We start from the raw sequence: 22,502 nt of genomic DNA on the forward strand, positions 1-22,502 counted from the left end.
ATTTGTTTCATTTTATCTTCTAGTGGTGTTCCAGTTGAATGACTTCCACTTTTTTTTTCCACAAATAGTGGTAAATGCATGTACATTGTGAGTGTCTGATTTGAGCAGTGACTTACTAAAACTGAAAGTTTTACATAAATTACCTTTTAAATTCCCTGCCCCCTCCAATGAACCATGGCATGGACCTTTTGCATTGGTGGGGAGGCTTGCGTGCCTCAGCGATACAGATAGCCGTACCGTAGGTGCAACCACAACAAAGGGGTATCTGTTGAGAGGCCAGACAAACATGTGGTTCCTGAAGAGGGGCAGCAGCCTTTGAAGTAGTTGCAGGGGCAACAGTCTGGATGATTGCCTGGTCTGGCTTTGTAACATTAACCAAAACTGCCTTGCTGTGCTGGTACTGCGAATGGCTGAAAGCAAGGGGAAACTACAGCCGTAATATTTCCCGAGGGCATGCAGCTTTACTGTATGGTTAAATGACAATGGCATCCTCTTGGATAAAATATTCCGGAGGTAAAATAGTCCCCCATTCGGATCTCCGGACAGGGACTACTCAGGAGGACATCGTTATCAGGAGAAACTAAACTGGCGTTCTACGGATCGGAGCGTGGAATGTCAGATCTCTTAATCGGGCAGGTAAGTTAGAAAATTTAAAAAGGGAAATGGATAGGTTAAAGTTAGATATAGTGGGAATTAGTGAAGTTTGGTGGCAGGGTTGGGGTTGTTTTGGGGAAGGAGACCAGACAGCGAGGTAATCGGTCTCATCGGATTAGGGAAGGGTGGTGAAGGAATTCGGTCTTGCCCTTTCAAAGGAACCATCCCGGCATTTGCCTGGAGCGATTTAGGGAAATCATGGAAAACCTAAATCAGGATGGCCTGATGCGGGATTGAACCGCCGTCCTCCCAAATGCGAGTCCAGTGCGCTAGCCACTGCGCCATCTCGCTTGGTCCAGAGGCAGAAGGAACAAGACGTCTAGTCAGGTGAATACAGGGTTATAAATACAAAATAAAATAAGGGTAATGCAGGTGTAGGTTTAATAATGAATAAAAAAGTAGGAGAGCGGGTAAGCTATTATGAACACCATAGTGAACGCATTATTGTGGCCAAGATAAATACGAAGCCAACTCCTACCACAGTAGTACAAGTTTATATGCCATCTAGCTCTGCAGATGATGAAGAGATTGAAGAAATTATTCAGATAGTGAAGGGAGACAAAAATTTAATCGTCATGGGGGATTGGAATTCAGTAGTAGGAAAAGGAAGAGGAGGACAAGTAGGTAAATACGGATTGGGGGGAAGAAATGAAAGAGGAAGCCGCCTGGTAGAATTTTGCACAGAGCATAACTTAATCATAGCTAACACTTGGTTCAAGAATCATGACAGAAGGTTGTATACCTGGAAGAGGCCTGGAGACACTGGTAGATTTCAGGTAGATAATATAATGGTAAAACAGAGATTTATAAACCAGGTTTTAAATTGTAAGACATATATAGGGGCAGATGTGGACTTTGACCACAATTTGTTGGTTATGAACCGTAGATTAAAACTTCAGAAACTGCAAAAAAGTGGCATTTTAAGGAGATGGGATGTGGATAAACTGAAAGAACCAGAGGTCGTAGAGAATTTCAGAGAGAGCATTAGGGAACGGTTTAAAAGAATGGGGGAAAGAAATACAGTACAAGAAGAATGGGTAGCTTTGAGAGATGAAATAGTGAAGGCAGCAGAGGATCAAGTAGGTAAAAAGACGAGGTCTAGTAGAAATCCTTGGGTAGCAGAGCAGATATTGAATTTAATTGATGAAAGGGGATCTGCCAACCGCCTTGCAAATAGAGTGAAGGAGCAGACAGTGGTTCAGGGCATTGTCTAGCCATTGTGTGGCGAACTGCTGCTCAGTGGTGGAAGAATCACCAATGATCTTTGGCATGAGGATGCAGAAGGCAGTGGAAGCCACTGAATTAAAGGCACGTAATGTGTATCCACATGACATATGGCCTGAAATTGGGAAAAGTGTCATGATCATCTCTCCATTGGTAAAAGATTATATGTTAGTCTCCTATTCAGATCTCTTAGAGGGAACAGCTAAGAGGGATTTTAATATGGAAGAAAGACAGAATAACCAGTGAAAAGTAACATACCACCAGTATGAGCATGGTATCTCAGAAGTTTGAATGTGATACGAAAGCTAGAATATTTGAAAGGAGAAATTGAAAGACTCAGTCTAGATATTATAGAGGTCAGTGAAGTGAAATGGAGAGAAGATAAGGATTTCTATCCAGACAAATATAGGGTAATATCAACAGCAGCAGAAAACGGTATAATGGGAGTGGGATTAGTTATGATTATGAATTTAGGGAAGAGAATGAGCTGTGAACAAGGTTGTTCTCATCAGATTCGACAGCAAACCATCGCCAATAATGATAGTTCAGGTATACATGCTGATGTCAAAAGGAGAAATGCAGAAAGGATATGAGGATATTGAAAGGGTAATTCCATATGCAAAGGGAGATTGTACACTACTGGCCATTAAAATTGCTACACCACTAAGATGACGTGCTACAGACGCGAAATTTAACCGACAGGAAGAAGATGCTGTGATATGCAAATGATTAGCTTTTCAGAGCAGTCACACAAGGTTGGCGCCGGTGGCGACACCTACAACGTGCTGACATGAGGAAAGTTTCCAATCGATTTCTCATACAAAACCAGCAGTTGACTGGCGTTGCCTGGTGAAACGTTGTGATGCCTCGTGTAAGGAAGAGAAATGCGTACCATCACGTTTCCGACTTTGATAAAGGTTGGATTGTAGCCTATCGCAATTGCGGTTTATCGTATCGCGACATTGCTGCTCGCGTCAGTCGAGATCCAATGAATGTTAGCAGAATATGGAATCGGTGGGTTCAGGAGGGTAATACGGAACGCCATGCTGGATCCCAACGGCCTCGTATAACTAGTAGTCGAGATGACAGGCATCTTATCCGCATGGCTGTAATGGATCGTGCAGCCACGTCTCGATCCCTGAGTCAACAGATGGGGATGTTTGCAAGACGACAACCATCTGCACGAACAGTTCGACGACGTTTGCAGCAGCACGGACTATCAGCTCGGAGACCGTGGCTGTGATTACCCTTGACGCTGCATCACAGACAGGAGCGCCTGTGATGGTGTACTCGACGACGAACCTGGGTGCACGAATTGCAAAACGTCATTTTTTCGGATGAATCCAGGTTCTGTTAACAGCATCATAATGGTCGCATCCATGTTTGGCGGCATCGCGGTGAACGCACATTGGAAGCGTGTATTCGTCATCGCCATACTGACATATCTCCCGGCATGATGGTATGGGGTGCCATTGGTTACACGTCTCGGTCACCTCTTGTTTGCATTGACGGCACTTTGAATAGTGGCATTACATTTCAGATGTGTTACGACCTGTGGATCCACCCTTCATTCAATCCCTGAGAAACCCTACATTTCAGCAGGATAATGCACGACTGCATGTTGCAGGTCATGTATGGGCCTTTCTGGATACAGAAAATGTTCGACTGCTGCCCTGGCCAGCACATTCTCCAGATCTCTCACCAATTGAAAACGTCTGATCAATGGTAGCCGAGCGACTGGCTCACCACAATATGCCAGTCACTGTTCTTGATGAACTGTGGTATCGTGTTGAAGCTGCATGGGCAGCTGTACCTGTCCACACTATCCAAGCTCTGTTTGACTCAATGCCCAGACGTATGAAGGCCGTTATTACGGCCAGAGTTGGTTGTTCTGGGTACTGATTTCTCAGGATCTATGCACCCAAATTGCATGAACATGTAATCACATGTCTGTTCTACTATAATATATTTGTCCAATGAAAACGCGTTTATCATCTGCATTTCTTCTTCGTGTAGCAATTTTAATGGCCAGTAGTGTATATTCTAATAATCATTGGAGTTTGGTATGTGGTTGTAGGGAAAGGAATAGAAGAAAGGATTATGGGAGAATATGGGCTTGGTAGTAAAATGGGGAGCAGAAAGTGTAACTCAGTTCTGCAATAAATTTCAGTTGGTGGGAGTGAATACTCTGTTTGAGAATCTCAGGAGGATGGTGTATACTTTGAAAAGACCCAGAGACACAGGAAGATTACGACTGGATTACATCATAGTCCGACAGAAAACCTCAAATCTGATTACTGGATAATAAGGCAAACCCAGGAGCACATGTAGACTCTCATCACAATATAATATTGATGAGTAATGAACATAAATGTAAGAGAATCGTCTGAAAGGGTCAGTGTGGAAGGAAATGGGATACTGAAGTACGGAGGAAAAATAACACTGTGAAAAGGATAGTTGCTACGTACAATATAACGGAGATGCTGAGTTGCAGATAGGCACAACAAAAAGACTGTCACGATCCTCGAACCTTGCCTCATCATCACTTGCCAAATTCCTCAACATGCTAACTAACCCTACAACCGCAGAAAGAACTGCAATCCACCACCTAAAAACTGATCACAACCTTATAACCCCACCTGCTGACAAAAGCTCCACCACTGTTGTTTTGAACTGCAAGGATTATCTGCCAGAAGGACTCTGCCAGCTCTCAGATTCATCCACCTACAAACCGTGCCATAGTGACCCCATTGGAAAAATCCAGCAGGATCTCCAGTGTCTCCTCAAATCCATAGGCTCTTGCCAGAACATCTCCCTGTAGTCCATCTCTCTTCTCACCCCTGCCACTCCCCGCACTACCTTCAACGTGCTTCCTAAAGTCCTCCACACTTCTTGTTCCTCTATCACACGATGCCCTGCTCATAGCTGTTGATGCCACCTCCATTTACACGAATGCCACTAATATCACTAATGCCCATAGCCTTGCTGCCAATGAACACTACCTTTCCTGTTGCCAGACAAATTTCAAACCGACAGTATCCTTCTTAGTCACCATGGCCAACTATGTCTTAACCCACAGTTACTTCCCCTTTAAAGGCATTACCTACAAACAAATCTGGGGTGCAACCTATTCATAAGCCATCTAGAGGAATCCTTCCTAAACACTCACGATTTCAAACCCGTCCCCTGGTTCTGATTGATTGATGAAATCCTCATGATCTGGATCTAGGTTGAGGACACCCTATCCACGTTTCTCTAGAACCTTGACACTTTTTCCCCCATTCGCTTCACCTGGTCCTACCCAACCCCCACATCAAACCTACCAACCACCACCAATACCACCACTTTGACAGCTGCCACCCATTCATACCAAGAAGTCCCGCCCATACAGCCTAATCAGCCGTGGCCATCGCGTCTGTGGTGACGAGCGGATCCTCTCGAAATATACTGAGGTTCTCCAGTGAGACCTTCACAGACTGTAATTACACTCCCAGCCGTGTACAAGAACAGATCTTCCACGCCTTATCTCTCCAGTCACCCACGACCTCCCAAAAGTTCCACCGTCTGGCCACAGTGAAGCATTCTCCTCGTGACTCGGTACGACTGAGAGATGGAGTAACCAAATCACATTCTCCACCAGGGTTTCGGCTACCTCTTGCCGTGTCCTGAAGTGAGGAACATCCTAACCACTATCCTTCCCACCGCTAACCGACCCTACACAATATCCTCGTCCATCCCTACACAATGCCTGTTCCCAACCCATTGCCTCGTGGCTCATATTCCTGTAATAGACCTGGATGCAAAACCTTTCCTATACATCCTCCTGTACGGTAACAAGCATCACCTATTCCATCAAAGACAGGGCTACCTGTGAGACCTGTCATGGGATCTGCAAGTGAAGCTGCAACCTCTGTGCTGCATTCTGCATGAGCATGACAACCAACAAGCTGTCTGTCCTCATGAATGGCCACCGACAAACTGAGGCCAAGTAACAGCTGGACTGCCCTGTTGCTGAGTACACCGTCCGACAAGACGTCCTTCATTTCAATGACTGCTTCACAGCCTGTGCCGTGTGGAACCTTCCCACCACCACCAGCTTTTCTGAATTGTGCGGGTGGTAACTCTCACTGCGATATAGCCTATGTTCCCATAATCCTCCTGCCACAGCATGTTGAGTAGCAACTATTCTTTTCATAATATTGTTACATTCCGTCCTGGATTTTCCAATGTTTGAGGAAAAATAAGATTCATTTGAAGTCCACTAAAGATGTAAAGGTATACCACACTAGGGAGCTCAGTAGAAGATGAGTATACGTCCCTAAAAAGGACAGTCATAGATGTTGGGCAGTCAACTGTGAAGAAAGTTTAAGTATTTAAAAAAAATACTTCAGTTGATTGACGAAAGAAGGAAGTACAAAAATGTTCTGGGAAGGACAGGAATACACAAATATAAATCATTTAAGAATAAAGTGAATGGAAAGTGCAGGGAAGCCAAGTTGAAATAGCTGCAAGAAAATTAACAGCCTTCAGTGAAATTAAAAACAATGGTTGTGACATTGAGAGTGCAATGGAAATTCCACTTTTAAAGGCAGAAGAAAGGGTGGATAGGTAGAAAGAGTGCATAGAAGGCCTCTATGTGGGGAAGGGCTAGGCTACTGATATGACAGGAGAAGAAATTGGTATCAGTGAGGAAGACATAAAGCATCCAGTATTAGTCAGAATTTAAGACACCAGGACGACTTGATACCAAATAAGGTAGAAGGGATAGAACAACTGTTGAGGTTGGAGTGTAAAATCTGAGACTGGTGACATACTGTCAGACTTTCGGAAAAAGTATCAGCCACACTATTCCAAAGATAGCGAGGGCAGATATGTGTAGAAATTATCTCAGCCGGCTTACAGGCTCACGTATCCAAGCTGCTGACAAGAATAAGATACAGAGAAATGGGAAAGAAATTGAGGATATGTTATATGATGACCAGTTTGCCTGTTGGAAAGGAAAAGGCACCAGAGAGAAAGTTCTGACATTGCACTTTACAATGGAAGCAAGACTCGAGAGAAATCAAGACACGCTCATAGGATTTGTCAACCGAGAAAAAGTATTTGACAGTGTAAAATAGTACAAGGTGTTTGAAATTCTGATAATAATAAGACTAAGTTACAAGGAAAGATGGGTATTATACACTACGCACAAGAACCAAGAGGGAGCAATAAAACTGGAAGACAAAGAATGAACTACTCGGATTAAAACGGGTATAACACAGGAATGCGGTCTTTCACTGCTACTGTTCAGGCTGTACATTGAAGAAGCAGTGACAGAACTAAAAGAAAGGTTTAAGAGTGGGATTAAAATTCAAGGTGATAGGACATCAGTGATAACATTTGCTGATTACATTGCTATCCTCAGTGCAAGTGAAGAAGAATCACATGATCTGTTGAATGGAATGAATAGTGTAATGAATATGGAATATATATTGAGTAAACTGGAAAAGGGCAACAGTAAAGAAGTAGCAGAAATGAGAATAGTGAGGAACTATTAAAAATTGGTGGTCACGAAGGTAAAAATTTTGCTACCTTGGAAGCAAAATAACCCATGTCAGATGAAGCAAGGAGGATACAAAAAGCAGATTAGCACAGAGGAAGAAGGCATTCCTGGCCAACAGAAAACTGCTGTGTAGTGTAAGATGAGCTTCTTCAGAGTAGCATTTTCTGCTGTTGTACTTCTGGCTTAGTGGAAGATGTTCTTGAGAGTGTAAAAACGTTGTTTACGTAGCTAGCTTCTAGAGAATTTCCACTGTGCGCACTTCGATTTTGGTTTGTGCTGAGACCGTGAGTGAGTGAAGTGCCAGCACAGGACATTGGAATGTGTGCTGCTGTCAAAAGAATCTACCTGCTGTGGTAGCGGCGTTCGTACTTCAGTGTTGTGTCTTGGCAGTGTTTTGGAAGGCATAGAGGAAGCAACCCTGCTAATAATGTAAACACTGGCAGAAACAGTTGATAGAAGCTGGGGAGAAATGTCATTCTCATTTGTGCTGGTCTGAGATTCACTTTAAACATGTTGTTCTGGGTAATAAGAGATTTGTTACGTAATGTTGTAAATGTCAAATATCAGAACAGTCAGATACAGAACAGTTCTTTAAAAAAAAAGACAGTTACATCATTTTGTTGTGAATTGGTGTAAATGTGAGTGCTCTTACAGCCATCTGTAATATAACGTGGCAAAAAATGATTTTGTATGGTCAGGTTTGCGATGTGTATCATTGCTTAACACAAGAAAACGGAATACCACATCATATTACGGATATCCTCCACCAAATAAATGATACATATCCTGTGTAATCCAGGGTGCTGCTTCTTAATGCTGCCGTAGGTTCATCTCGATGTTAGTGAATCACCACTAAGGAATCGTGCAATGGAAGAAATAAGCTCCAGGAATTCGTGTTCACAACAAGTTTCATTTCGCACGCTAGATGTTCGGGGGCAAACTACATGTAAAATTGACTTAACACTGTCTCGTGACTGCTGTCAAACTGATCCCCAACAGAGATATGGCAGCTTACAAATCACCTATATTTATGTAAATTTAAACAAGTACTGACATTGTTACAGATTAAATTTTTAGGTTTAACAATTAAAACTTTTACATACGTCTTCCCCAATTACGTAGAAATTTATGTGAAATAACATTGAATAATTTCATTCAAAGACAGGAAAGAATCTGTTTCTATTAGGACTGTAAATTTCATGTTTTATCATTACAGCAATATACTTGGTTAATTTGCATATATTATTTTACTTACTTAAAAGATAATAATCCCATCATTTTCAGATGAACAGAGGGATTAGTTTTGTTTAATGAAAGGCTGAGATTCAATTAATTAAATTTTGTACGAGTAAAAACTTTATGTTTCTGTATAGTTGTAATTACAATTCCATTAGGATTAATCCTGACTGAAAAATTATCATGTCATATTACGATTATGGATACAATTTCTTTTTTAGTTTGAAAACATAAAAATAGCTGTCTTTTGATGACTACAAATATCGAAACTTTAATCATTAATTACTCCATAATTACAATAGCAGTTACATTCGTATCATGTGCCTGAAGTTCGTATAATGTACAAATTGTGATGGTACATCAGCTTTTAACCCAACACGTTTCCTTCATTCTGTTTATTGGTGAGGCCCAAGATAAACAATGTCAAAACAATAGTTTAAATTAATGCAGATTATTAATTTGCTGCAAAAGAAAATCTTCAGTGTATTTGAATCCAGATAACCAGAAAAGACAAAATCAAAGCAGCATACTGATATTACACATATGCCCTCTTCAGGAGAGTGGGGATCAGACTGGTAAAAGGATATAGGATCGCAAAGGGGGTGTGGTATTACACTTCGACACTGCCGTTAGAGACAAAGTCCTACGGCACAATTAGTGGTATAGTGTGGCAGGTCCACTGTGTGAAGCAACCACAACAGTGAGATGACAGATCATTAGTGAAGTTGTTGGTTCAGTTACAACTCGCAACCAGAGCTTTAACACTTCAAATGGTATCAAACATAGGTTGTAATTTGATCAAGAAATTTCTGAGAATGTACATTTGGAGCACAGCGGTGTATAGTAATGAATTGTGGGCAGTGGGAAAACTGCAGCAGAGGATAATTGAAGCATTTGAGATGCGGTGCTATACAAGAATGTTGAAAATCAGGTGGAATACAAGGGTGGTTTGAAAAGTTCTCAGAATAGAATAGAAAAAAAGCACTTACATCACTGAAACTATTTTATTTTTCAATGTAGTCTTCTTGTAGATTAATCTTGTAGATTAATGCACTTGGTCCAGTGATGTTCCAGTGCCTTGATCCCATCTCGAAAATGAGTTTGCTCCAGGCCTGCAAAATAATTGTCAACTCCGGCTATCAATATTTTGTTTGAAGTGAATATTCATCCACCAAGAAAAATTTTCAGTTTTGGGAAGAGGTGGAAGCCTGACGGAACCGTATCAGGTAAATAAGACGGGTGGGGGCAACAATTCGTATCTCAGTTTGCGTAATTTTGCCATGGTGACGGCGCATGTGTGCTGGCACACGTCAAGAGTCATGGCATCCATCTTGCAGATAATGTTTTCATTTCTAATTCTTCAGTTAAAATGAGATACACGCTTTCAGGTGACATCTGGCAGGCACTAGCAATTTCACGCACTTTCAATCGGCGATCCTCCGTGACCACTTCGTGCACTTCTGCAGTGATTTCTGGAGTAGTGACACATCTTGGCCGACCTCTGCGCGGATCGTCATCTGAGCTCTCCCGACCAAATTTAAATTAATTGGTTAACTTGGCAACAGTTGAATATGAAGGAACAGAATCCCTCAGTGTATTTTGGAAATTGGCATGAATATCCTTTGCTTTCATACATTTCTTTACGAAGTACTTAATCACTGCTGGAATCTCGAATTTTTTTTTTTCTTTCCCCCCATCTTCGCAAATCACCGTGCGGGAACAACAACAGGGCCATGTCACCGCCACAGCTGTTTTCTAAGAGCACACGTATACAGGCAACATCGTGTTTCCAGGCAACATCCGGATGAACATCATGTGAACAACTCATTGCGGTGGTATTGACCTCTCGTGGTGATTCCAAGAACTTTTCAAACCAGCCTCGTAATAAGATAAGAAATAAGGTCAAGGCTTATGACACCAGGGAATCACCTATTTGGTACTTAGGGAGGTGTAGGGGGGTAGAAACTGTAGGGAAAAACAAAGATTGGAGTACATCCAGCAAATAACTGAGGACACATGGTGCAAGTGCTAGTCTGACACGAACAGATTGCTACAGGAGAAGGATTCGTGGCAGGTGGCATCAAACCAATCAGAAGACAAATGAATCGAAATGTGCAGTTACAAATTGTGAAAGCAGCGTGTGTGATGCCGGAGGCGGGGTGTTATGGTGTGGTCGTGTTTTTCATCAAGGAAGGTTGCACCCCTTGTTGTTTTGCATGGCACTATTACAGCATAGGCCTACATTGATGTTTTAAGCACCTTCTTGCTTCCCACTGTTGAACAATTCGGAGATGGCGATCACATCTTTCGACACGATTGAGCACCTGTTCATAATGCACGGCCTGTGGCAGAGTGGTTACAAGACAATAACGTCCCTGTAATGGACTCGCCTGCACAGAGTCCTGTCCTGAATCCTATAGAACACCTTTGGGACGTTTCGGAATGCCGACTTCGTTCCAGACCTCACCCACTGATGTAGATACCTCTGCTCCCTGCAGCACTCTGTGAAGAATGGGCTTCCATTCCCCAAGAAACCTTCCAGCACCTGGCTGAACGTATGCCTGTGAGACTGGAAGCTGTCATTAAGGCTAAGGGTGGACCAACACCATATCGAATTCCAGCATAACCGATGGAGGGTGCCACGAACTTGTACGTCATTTTCATCTAGGTGTCTGGATACTTTTGATTACATAGTTTATATAGATTTCTGAGAACTGGTACAGAATAATAAAGATGATATGAGTAGAATTTAGATTTGTGGATCATACATGTCATTCTGCCAGGATTTCTGTTTATGTTAAATTAGGGAGGTTCTCATTCTGTAAGAGGAAAAAATTGTTATAATACTCATACGTCCAAATATTTTCAGATGGCCTAGCCTAATCATGTATTTCAATATTGTTGTCACCCAACCACCTCTACACAAATGAAATGAAACTGCTCTCTATGGAACTATTAGTGTGCAACTAGTTGTTGTTGTTGTTGTTGTTGTTGTTGTTGTTGTGTTGTGGTCTCTTGCTTTAAAACTAGTTTGATCCAGCTTTCCATGCTAGTCCATCATGTGCAAGCCTTTTCATGTCTGCATAACTACATGCATTCGTACCTTCTAATTACCCATCCAAAAAAATAGACAGAAGCATTTGCTCACTTTTAAATGTGTTAACCTGTAAATGGTGTAATCATATAAAGCTTATATGCATCTATAGTTACAATGTTACGGTATTCTAATTAAGTTATAATTATGTTAAATGGAGGCAGTCATTTAAGTTATTAATTTAGTAATGGACGTGATTATACAAAACTGACCTATTCTAATACAGTATGCCACAAGAGTCAACCTAACAACTTTATAAAACATTACAATTTATATTTTTGTTTATTGTAGTTGTTTATTGCATTCTTCAGTTTATTCAGAGACACTGAGTAGACATAGACCAGCATTCTCCTGTAGTGCACCACATTGAAAGAGCTTCTTTTCTTATCCCTTTCTATAAGCTACGTTTCACTTCATTGTGACACTACACTCCAGACAAATATTCCTTATACTTAAATTTGTACTCATTGCTAAAACGTTTCTCTTTTTCAGGGAAGTTTTTCTTATTATTGCCAGTCTGCATTTTATATCCTCTTTACTACTGGGACTGTGAGTTATTTTAATAGCAAAAATCAACTGCTACTTTTAATAACTGATGCCTAATGTAATTTCTTTGTCACCCGATTTAATTCAATTACTCCCCATTACTATTGTTTATCTTTTGATGATGATTAACATGTAACCTCTTTTCAAGACATTATTCATTCTGTTCAGTGAAATTCCTTTGCCATCACTGACAGAAATACAATGTCATTGGTGAGCAGTATAGTTTTTATTTCTTCTCCCAGAACTTTAATTCACTCTCCAGATTTATTCTTGGTTTGCTTTACTGTGTGTTCAATGTACAGACTGGATAATGTTGGGAAGAGGCTACAACCCTGTCTCACTCCCTTCTCAACTGCTGCATCCATTTCGTGTCTTTTGATGTGTACAGTGATTCCTGTGAAAATTGAAGATAATGTTTTGCTCCTTGTATTTTATTTATACAGTGCAAGTCAAAAGGAATATACCATACTAATTAGAAATGGCTATAACCAAATTATGCATAGTTGTACAACAATTAGAATGAAAAAAAGTTCAATTTTTTTCTTACATACATTAGAGAAGTTCTGAGTGACTCCCCTGGATATCTAAGAGATGTTCAGCTTCACACCATACATTCTGAAGCAAATGTGGAAACACTGATGTGAGTGCATTACGAACGCGGACATTGTTTCGGATTTGTTTTCAACGAAGGAGGCATATGCACAAAGTCTTTCAAATGAATCTCATAAAAATAAATCCACATTTAGTTTGGAGATCTAAGGTGGCTAGGAGCAGAACATAACTTTGTCATTTTTAGTACAACCAATCTGTCAGCTTGGAGTAAGTCAGTTTAAAAATGTGTGTACCTCCATACCCCAAGGGGGTGTTTTCGCAATGATCAAAATTTTGAGTATTCTTTTACATTCTCTGTGATTCGTACTTGTGTATAGCTATGCATTAAATAATTTATAGTCGGTATATATCTTGTGAAAAGTGCTGTGAGAGATGTATGTGCTATGTCAACTGTATCTATGACATTCAGATAATTAATACTTTGCTAACCTGGAGGTGGCCTCAAAACTGAAAAGTAAATAAATTATTTAAGTTGACTAAGTGTAGTATGAAGTTTCTTCAGTCTGCCATATGAATTTCTGTTTCTTCCTGCAACTGCAAAATGGAAGATGACTACCTGTAACCTTGTTTGATTGCTGGCACGTAACTGTTTGAAAGTGCGAGGGCGAGGTATTCACTTTCACACACATTGCAGGGAAGACCGGTAGAGTGATCGACATTCACGGCTGGGACAACGAATCGGGACGGTCGGTGGCGAACGTGACGTGGACGTCGGGCTCGACCAACGTGTACCGTGTCGGGCACCGCGGCAAGGTGGACCTGAAGTGTGTGCAGGAGGCGTCGGGAGGTTCCTACTACAGGGATCACTTGCCTGTGCTCGGTACGTGGAGTCGTGGTAGTGTACTGAGAATATTAGCTACAGCTTAAAGTGCTTCAGTTTTCACTACTGATTGTGTTCATTGAACATAATTGGGTGATGCGTAGTCCAATGTGACCAGTTGCTTCAACTTTAGGAGTGGAAATGTGAACACACACACATACGAGGTGTGATTGGTAAGTAACAGGAATTTTTGTTTTTCTTAAATTAACTTCATTTATTCGCTACCAACTACTACTTTGTCCCCTTGAAAGTAATTCCCCCCCAGATACAATACACCAGTGCCAGTGCTTTGTCCAATCTCGGAAGCACTTCTGGAACTCGCCTTTCATTATGGTGTTCAGCGATTCTGTTTTCATCTCATCATTGGTGGCAAAATTGTGTCCCTTCATTGTTCTCTTCATCCTTGGGCGAAGAAAGTAGTAGTAGAGGGCCACGATTGGTGTATGTGATGCCTGAAGCAACATAACAATTTTTTCTCCCCCCCCCCCCCCACCCCCCCAAAAGATCAGAAACGAGCCTAGATGTATAAGCGGGAGCATAATCATGAAGCAATTTCTGTGAGTGGTTTTGCCACAATTCTCGTTATTTTCTTCGGTTTGCTCCATGTAAATGGCACATAACTTCGAGGTAGTATTCCTTATTGACCGTACGGCCATAAGGCAGGAACTCATGATCTACTATTCCATTGTAAAAACTTGTCTCTCTCTCTCTCTCTCTCTCTCTTTTTTTTAAGGCACTTTCCATTGGGACATTTGGGCCTCAGTTTCAATGTCACACCCGTATACCCATGTTTCATCACCTGTTGTAACCTCCATCAGAAGTTCTGGATCACTGTCAACTTCATTAAGCAATTTCTGAGTGATATGTATGTGGTGAGCTGAGCAAAGATGAGCAGACACATGTGCAAAGTAGTGTGCTGGAGAGTGAGTTAGTAGGAAAAAGTGATGGGCAAGAAGGGGGCGGGGGAGAGGGGCTTCAGTGAAAGATGGTGAAGAATAATGGAAAAGGCCGTTCTTTTTTATTTTATTTTTGTCATTTTATATAGTGTCTGGTTCTCCAATATTTATTTGGTCATTGAGCAACAGTTTATTTTGTTTCAGTGCTTTTTCTACAATGGAGTTTTTTTTTTTTTTTTTTTTTTTTTTTTTTTTGGAAAGGAAGAAGGTGTCTGTCTTCACTGATTCTTTTGATGTTCATATCTTTTTCAATGGAGCTTGCTCTGTGGTATTCCTGTTTAAGATGGTTTTTACCATATTTCCATGTTCTGATGCGTCCCTTGTATCTTGTATCAAATAGCATTTGTTTACTTCTCCATAATGTGGAAAGTTGCTTCATCACTTAACGTGATGCGTTGGGTGAAAGTGTTATCATTGTCAATAGCGTTCTGAAACTTGTCAGAAAAAGCCACATTTTTGCGTCTGTCATCATGACATAGAGCCTGTAACAGCTGTAGCACTTACAGCTTCATAACCAACTGACATTTTGAAACATGCCAAATTGATGTTGTAAGCAGTTGTAACTCCTCACTGGAATTATGAGTCAGTTTTGTAGGACCATGTTGGAAAGCAGTTTGAATTTGTGTGATAGTTTTGTTACTAACACGAGGGTGAGAAAGACTCCTTCTTTATGTAGACATTGTGTGTCTACAAACTGTCGATACTGACCACGAATGTCCCGTCCATTTGGAGGATCGGTACCACAACCTGAACTGTATTTCTCTATATTCGCGGAATTGCACTTCACAAACTTGAGGGCACAAAATGATTTCTGGTTTGGAGTAGTCATTTTGCAACGTGTGACAGTAACTGAGCAAATAGAGGACAACAAACTTCTACTGACAATGAATATAAACTATACAGTATATTCATCCCTCCAATAACTCAGCCGTGGTGCTTCTAACTAAATAAAAAATAATAATTTTACAAATTTGGCTTGGCTTGCTTAAAAATTGTATATGTTGGGAGATTACAATTACTTTTGTTCTAGTTATAACAGTAAATTCCTACACGAGGCTGCAATGCGATTTTGCTACATCTTTGGTTCATAAATTGTTATAAAAAAAAATTCTTTTGTATGAAATGCTAATGAGATAAATATTGCAATGTTTCATAATTTATGTTAATAAATGTCTTTCATAAAATAGATCTACTCCAAGCCAAAGTTATCTGTAATATCGGCTTGTGGAATTTGAATAAGATCACAAAAGATATTTGACCGTACTGCCTATAATGAAAATGATCAAGGTTTTTTTAACGTGATTTCGAAAATTGCAGATTGCTCCTCCAGATACACACTATGGTTAAATGTTGGTGAAGCAAACTTGGAACTCTCCCATAAAAACCTCATCTTTAAAATATGCTACTTGCCTCACAGTATTTTTGAAATTATGTTGTAACTGAGATTGCATAAATAATACACACGATTTTGAATAACACTTGGCTTTCAAATTGCACTTTGTGATCAAAGGTATCCGGACACTCGCACCTACTGCCAGGTACTCCGTATCAACGACTTGAGTAGTCTGTAGACATTGTGAGCGGGCAGAATGGGGCTCCGCGGAACTCGCGGACTTCGAATGTGGTGAGGTGATTGGGTATCACTCGCGTCATACGTCTGTACGCGAGATTTACACACTCCTAAACATCCCTAGGTACACTGTTTCCGATGTGATAGTGATGTGGAAACGTGTAGGGACACGTACAGCACAGAAACATACAGGCCGACCTCGTCTGTTGACTGACAGAGACCGCTGACAGTTGAAGAGAGTTGTAATGTGTAATAGGCAGACATATATCCAGACCGTCACACAGAAATTCAAAACTGCATCAGGATCCACTGCAAGTATTACGACAGTTAGGCGGGAGGTGAGAAAACGTGAATTTGATGGTCGAGTGGCTGCTCATAAGCCACACATCACGCCGGTAAATGCCAAACGATGCCTCGCTTGGTGTAAGGAGCGAAACCATTGGACGATTGAGCAGTGGAAAAACGTAGTGTGGAGTGACTAATCATGGTACACAATGTGGAAATCTGATGGCGGGGTGTGGGTATGGCGAGTGCCCGATGAGCTTCATTTGCCAGCGTGTGTAGTGCCAACAGTAAAATTCGGAGGCGGTGGTGTTATGGTGTGGTTGTGTTTTTTATAGAGGGGGCTTGCACCCACTTTTGGTTTTGCATGGCAGTATCACAGCACAGGCCTACATCGATGTTTTAAGCACCTGCTCGCTTCCCACTGTTGACAAGCAATTTGGGGATAGCGATTGCATCTTTCAACACAGCCAAGCACCTGTTAATGCACAGCCAGCGTTGGAGTGCTCGCATGACAATAACGTCCCTGTAATGGACTGGCCTGCACAGAGTCCTGACCTGAATCCTATAGAACACCTTTCGGGTGTTTTGGAATGCTGACTTCGTGCCAGGCCTCACCGACTGATGTAGATAACTCTCCTCCGTGCAGCACTCTGTGAAGAATGAGCTGCCACTCCCCGAGAAACCTTCCAGCACCTGGCTGAACGTATGCCTGTGAGACTGGAAGCTGTCATTAAGGCTAAGGGTGGGCCAACACCATATTGAATTCCAGCGTTACCGATGGAGGGCGCCACGAACTTGTAAGTCATTTTCAGCCAGGTGTCCGGATACTTTTGATCACATAGCGTATATTTTTGATATAATGCTTACATTAATTCTGCAATTAACAGCAATTAGAATCAGAGTGAAACCAGCAAAGGGAAATGAAGCAAATGAGAATTTGAATGCTAATGAAAGGCACTATGTTTTTTCGTAACTGATATACGGATTGTGAAAAAACATTCTCTTCATGTTACGATGTAACTTGTATTGTCTCTCTATGATTTAGTTTTTCCTTACTCGTACATAATCTTAACAAGAGTGCTGGTGCATTATGATTACTTATACATAACAAACAAAACGTGAAAACTGTGTAAAAACTCGTTCACTTAAGAGAAGAGGTGGCACATCCAGCTATCTATAGTTTTGACAACATAATACTTTGTCATACATGTATCCTTTTTGAAACACCCTGTATATTGGAAAGAGAGGAGGATGCGTTAACATAGATTAAGTCCAGGAGGGTGTTGGGATGTGTCGTAGAGTGAGTTCCAATCTCCAGAGACCAGGGACACTACTATGAATTGAGAGGATCTACACTGCCTGTGTAATGCAGCAGTAATAGGCACTCCGCTCCCATCGATTATGCTGCTGGCTGCTGAGTGTCCCTAAGGCAGATAGTTCTTCTGTGCCTATTTGTGCACTCAGTTAGTTTTGTGGTGGCCATTCCTGTGGCATACAAGAACTGGTCACCTTGTGGATACCTAGTTGCGTAGCACGCTCTACAGCATAACAGATGGTATCTGGGTGTCTGCTACTACCACATCTACATCTACGTCCATACTCTGCAAGCCGCCTGACAGTGTGTGGCGGAGGGTACCCTGAGTACCTCTATCGGTTCTCCCTTCTATTCCAGTCTCGTACTGTTCGTGGAAAGAAGGATTGTCGGTATGTTTCTGTGTGGGCTCTAATCTCTCTGGTTTTATCCTCACGGTCTCTTCGTGAGATATACGTGGGAGGGACGAATATACTGCTCGACTCTTCGGTGAAGGTATGTTCTCAAAACTTCGACGAAAGCCCGCACCGAGCTACTGAGCTTCTCTCCTGCAATGTCTTCCACTGCAGTTTATCTATCATCTCTGTAACGATTTCGCGATTACTAAATGATCCTGTAACGAAGCGCGCTGCTTTCCGTTGGATCTTCTCTATCTCTTCTATCGACCCTAACTGGTACGGATCCCACACTGCTGAGCAGTATTCGAGCAGTGGGCGAACAAGCGTACTGTAACCTACTTCTTTTCGGATTGCATTTCCTTAGGATTCTTCCAATGAATCTCAGTCTGGCATCTGCTTTACCGACGATCCACTTTATATGATCATTCCATTTTAAATCACTCCTAATGCGTACTCCCAGATAATTTACGGAATTAACTGCTTCCAGTTGCTGACCTGTTATATTGTAGCTAAATGATAAGAGATCTATCTTTCTATGTATTCGCAGCACATTACACTTATCTACATTGAGATTCAGTTGCCATTCCCATGTGGGCCATTTGGATGCTCCCACCTAATCCCCCCCCCCCCCTCTCTCTCTCTCTCTCTCTCTCTCTCTCTCTCTCTCTCTCTCTCTCTCTCTCTCTCTCTCTCTGTTTAGTCGATTCTGGCTTTCCATGGCCCCTGAACTGGAGCACGTCAATTTCTTCTGTCCTGTAACTTCTCCCAAAGGCTTTCCAGGAGGGGATCCGTTACTTCTGTAACACTATTGATTCCTCTCGTCCTTTGCCCTCCTCTTCCCTTTATGCCTTAGATCTTCCCCATCATTAACTTCTTTTGCAGCAAGTCGTGTCTTTTTGTAACATGCTCAAAGTAGGTCAGTTTTTGTTTCATTGTCAGACCTGCCAGGTAGCAGTCTGGTTTTGTTAGCTGTAATATTGACCTAATAGCATCAGGGTTGGAAAAGAATAAGATATTGTCCTATTTGCAAATGGCATAGAAGAACTTGCAGTAGTGTGCTCTGAAGTTGGACTAAAAATGAACATTGATAAAACCAAGATAATGATAAGTGGATGGACACCTGAGGAAAGTATATCAGTTGGACGTACACAACTCCAAAGAGTCACAGAATATATCTATCTGAGTCAACAGACAAGCATGAAAGGAGATTTGAAATGAGAAATATTGTGATCAATTAAATTGGGCTGGCAAGCTTATGGGAGGCACTCTTTAATTTTGACCGAGCGAGGTGGCGCAGTGGTTAGCACACTGGACTCGCATTCGGGAGGACGACGGTTCAATCCCGCGTCCAGCCATCCTGATTTAGGTTTTCCGTGATTTCCCTAAATCGCTGCAGGCAAATGCCGGGATGGTTCCTCTGAAAGGGCACGGCCGACTTCCTTCCCTAATCCGATGAGACCGATGACCTCGCTGTTTGGTCTCTTCCCCCCAAAAAAAAAAAAAAAAAAAAAAAAAAAACTTTAATTTTGAAATCTAAGATGTCAGTTGAGTTGAAGAAATCTATTTTTGACCAATATATATTGCCAGTAATAACTTATGGCTGTGAAACATGGACATTAAATGAGTTCATTGTTAGGAAGCTAACAGTAGCCGAAGGAGGAATGGAAAGATCAGATTACACAAAAAAAGACAGGAAGAAGTTGAAATAAGAGACGAGCAACGAAGGTCACCGACATAATGGAAAGGGTGAATACATTCAAATGGCAGTGGGTTGGCCGCGTTGTTCGAACAAAAGATGTTAGATGGTCTAAACAAGTCCTAGACTGGAGGCCAATTTACCAAAAAAGACCTAGAGGAAGACCACCAGACAGATTGGACAGAGATATAAGGAAGTCAGTGGGATTCAATTGGCAACAGAAAGCTCAGGATCGGAAGAAATGGAAGATCTTACTGGGATGCTTCATTACCCGCTGACTCAAGGAGGCCACATCATTAAGTGATAGAACTGGCTGATGATGATGAAGAATATTGACCATTCGTTCTATTTGTAGCCCGTGGAACTCTGAGGAGTTCCCTCCAACACCGCAATTTTGAGGTATCTATTCTGTGCTGTTCAGTCATTCTTATGGGCTGTGTCTCACATCCGTACATCACAACTGGAAAGACCATAGTCCCTACTGTATGAATCTATTGTGTCAAGTTATGTCTCTACTCCTTAAAACTAAGGTTGGATATTTCCCTCTGCCAAGTAGCTAGTGTCTCTCAATTTTGTGGCTGCAGTCACCATCAACAGAAATCTGAGAGCCTAGATAATTGAACTTAAAAACAACCTCCCTTGTTTCTCTTCCTGTATGCCAGGGAAGTGGTATGTATAGTTGGCATAATTTTCATTTTCTTGACATTCAGCACTAGACCAGCCTTTGCACTTTCTTCTTTCACCTTCATTGATAGGATCCTTAATTCAGCTTCACTGTCTGCCCTCAGAATGGTATTGTGTTCATACCTAAGGTTATTTATATTTATCTCAGCCATTTTAACTCAGATTTCGTCTTCATGTAACCTGGCACTCCTCATAATGTGCTCTGCACACAGATTGAATACACAATATTACTATCTCAGAATTCCGGAGCAGGCCATCTAGGACCATGTTAAGTCTTGTTACATTTGGCAGTGAACTTTGCTTTATTTGAAGCTCATATTTCCTTCATTACTATATAGTAAAAGAAAAAGACAAAAAGATGATTTTTGCAGATGATATGGTAATATGGGGTGATAAAGAGGTATGTACAGTTACAGCTTGATGTGTGGAAGGGAATAATGAAACGGTATGGATTAAAAATAAATAAAGATAAGAGTGAAGTAATAGTATTTGAAAGTGAGAAAGGAATCAACGGAAATATTACCTTGAATGGAGAACCCCTCAAAGTGGTAGAAAGTTTCACTTATCTAGGGAGTGAAATACCTAGGCATGGAAGAATAACTAACGAAATTAATAGGAGGTTACAGAAGGGAGGCAATTTCTACCAAACAATAAAACACCTGATTTCAAATAACGAAGTTTCAGAAAGAGCAAAACTCCTTATGTATAAGAATTATTACATCCCTATTGTCACCTATGGTGGAGAAACATGGACAATGACAGAAAGGGACTGGAGCAGACTGCAAGCAGGGGAAATGAAATTTCTCAGAGCAGTTAAGGGAAAAACAAGAATGGACAGAGTAAGGAATGTAGAGATTAGAAAGGACCTCAAACAAGACAGTATGAGAGAAGAAATTGAAAGAAAGAGATTAAGATGGTATGGGCATGTTAAGAGGATGCATGGGCAAAGACTCCCCAAAATTATGGAAGAACTAAAGACGGATGGGAAAAGACCTAGAGGGCGCCCAAGAACACGGTGGAAAACGGGAGTGGAATATCTGTAGAAAGGAGAGGTGTGACCTGGCAGCAAGTGGAGGAAGAAAAGTGGTGGGAGGACCGAGCCAAATGGAGAGGACTCGTCAGCACCCAGACCCGGCAGTAGCTGGAGCGGGATTCGGATATAGATTTCCTTCATTCTTTGTAAATGGGCTTGCTTACACTCCTCTGTCCAAGGGCCCTGCATCTTCCTTCTGGTTGCTCTGCTCTGTAACGCCTGTTTGTCACTGTCTTGCTGTGGGGGAAATATCTCTGTCACAGGCATTTTTGGGTTTGATTTGTAGGTGTTGGAGATCGTCTTTGGTATTTCTGAACTGGGACATTGTGATTTTGAGGTTTGAATAAAAAAAGTGAAAGATCTTCTTGTCAACTTGTTTCCATCCATTTGTTTGAGGTGACCATAAAATTTAAAGTGTCTTTGGCAACTGTCTCTCTAATTTTCTCTGTTTTGACATAGACTTGCTTTCGGGAACTTCTTTGGTTGATGCTGTTCTTGTAATTGGATCCCGTGATTCCCGTAATAATTCTGCACCCTCTTTTCTCCAGTTCTTCAAGGAGGCCTTTATTTACATTTAGAGATAGGCATTCAGCTGCATATGTATTTGTTCCTTATCCCTCGAGTGGGCACGCCTAAGTATAAAGTGCGCCATCCACAAATAACAGTGTCTCCTACCGTTCCCTCGTTGTTTTACAACTGTGAGCCAATACCTGTTCCGTCATTGTTGCTTCAGCTAACACAGTGCTAAGTTGTGCTGTCATATTCCAAGTGAGCCACAGTGCTGTGCAATAAACAGCAAGCTAGGTGAGGAAAAATTTACAGTCTATTCAAGAAAAT

The 22,502-nt window shown here is 41.5% G+C and overlaps 1 protein-coding gene across 1 annotated transcript in view; it reads left to right on the top strand.

Moving 5' to 3' along the window:
• The window catches only part of LOC126213578 (E3 ubiquitin-protein ligase MIB2), a 233,694-nt gene that overhangs the window by 38,099 nt on the left and 173,093 nt on the right, over positions 1-22,502 (top strand). The window contains exon 5 of the mRNA XM_049941425.1: positions 13,546-13,731. Within this exon, the coding sequence (XP_049797382.1) occupies positions 13,546-13,731 (186 nt within the window). The remainder of the gene's footprint in view (positions 1-13,545; positions 13,732-22,502) is intronic.

Source organism: Schistocerca nitens, chromosome 11 (assembly GCF_023898315.1).
Source record: "Schistocerca nitens isolate TAMUIC-IGC-003100 chromosome 11, iqSchNite1.1, whole genome shotgun sequence".
Taxonomy (NCBI): domain Eukaryota; kingdom Metazoa; phylum Arthropoda; class Insecta; order Orthoptera; family Acrididae; genus Schistocerca; species Schistocerca nitens.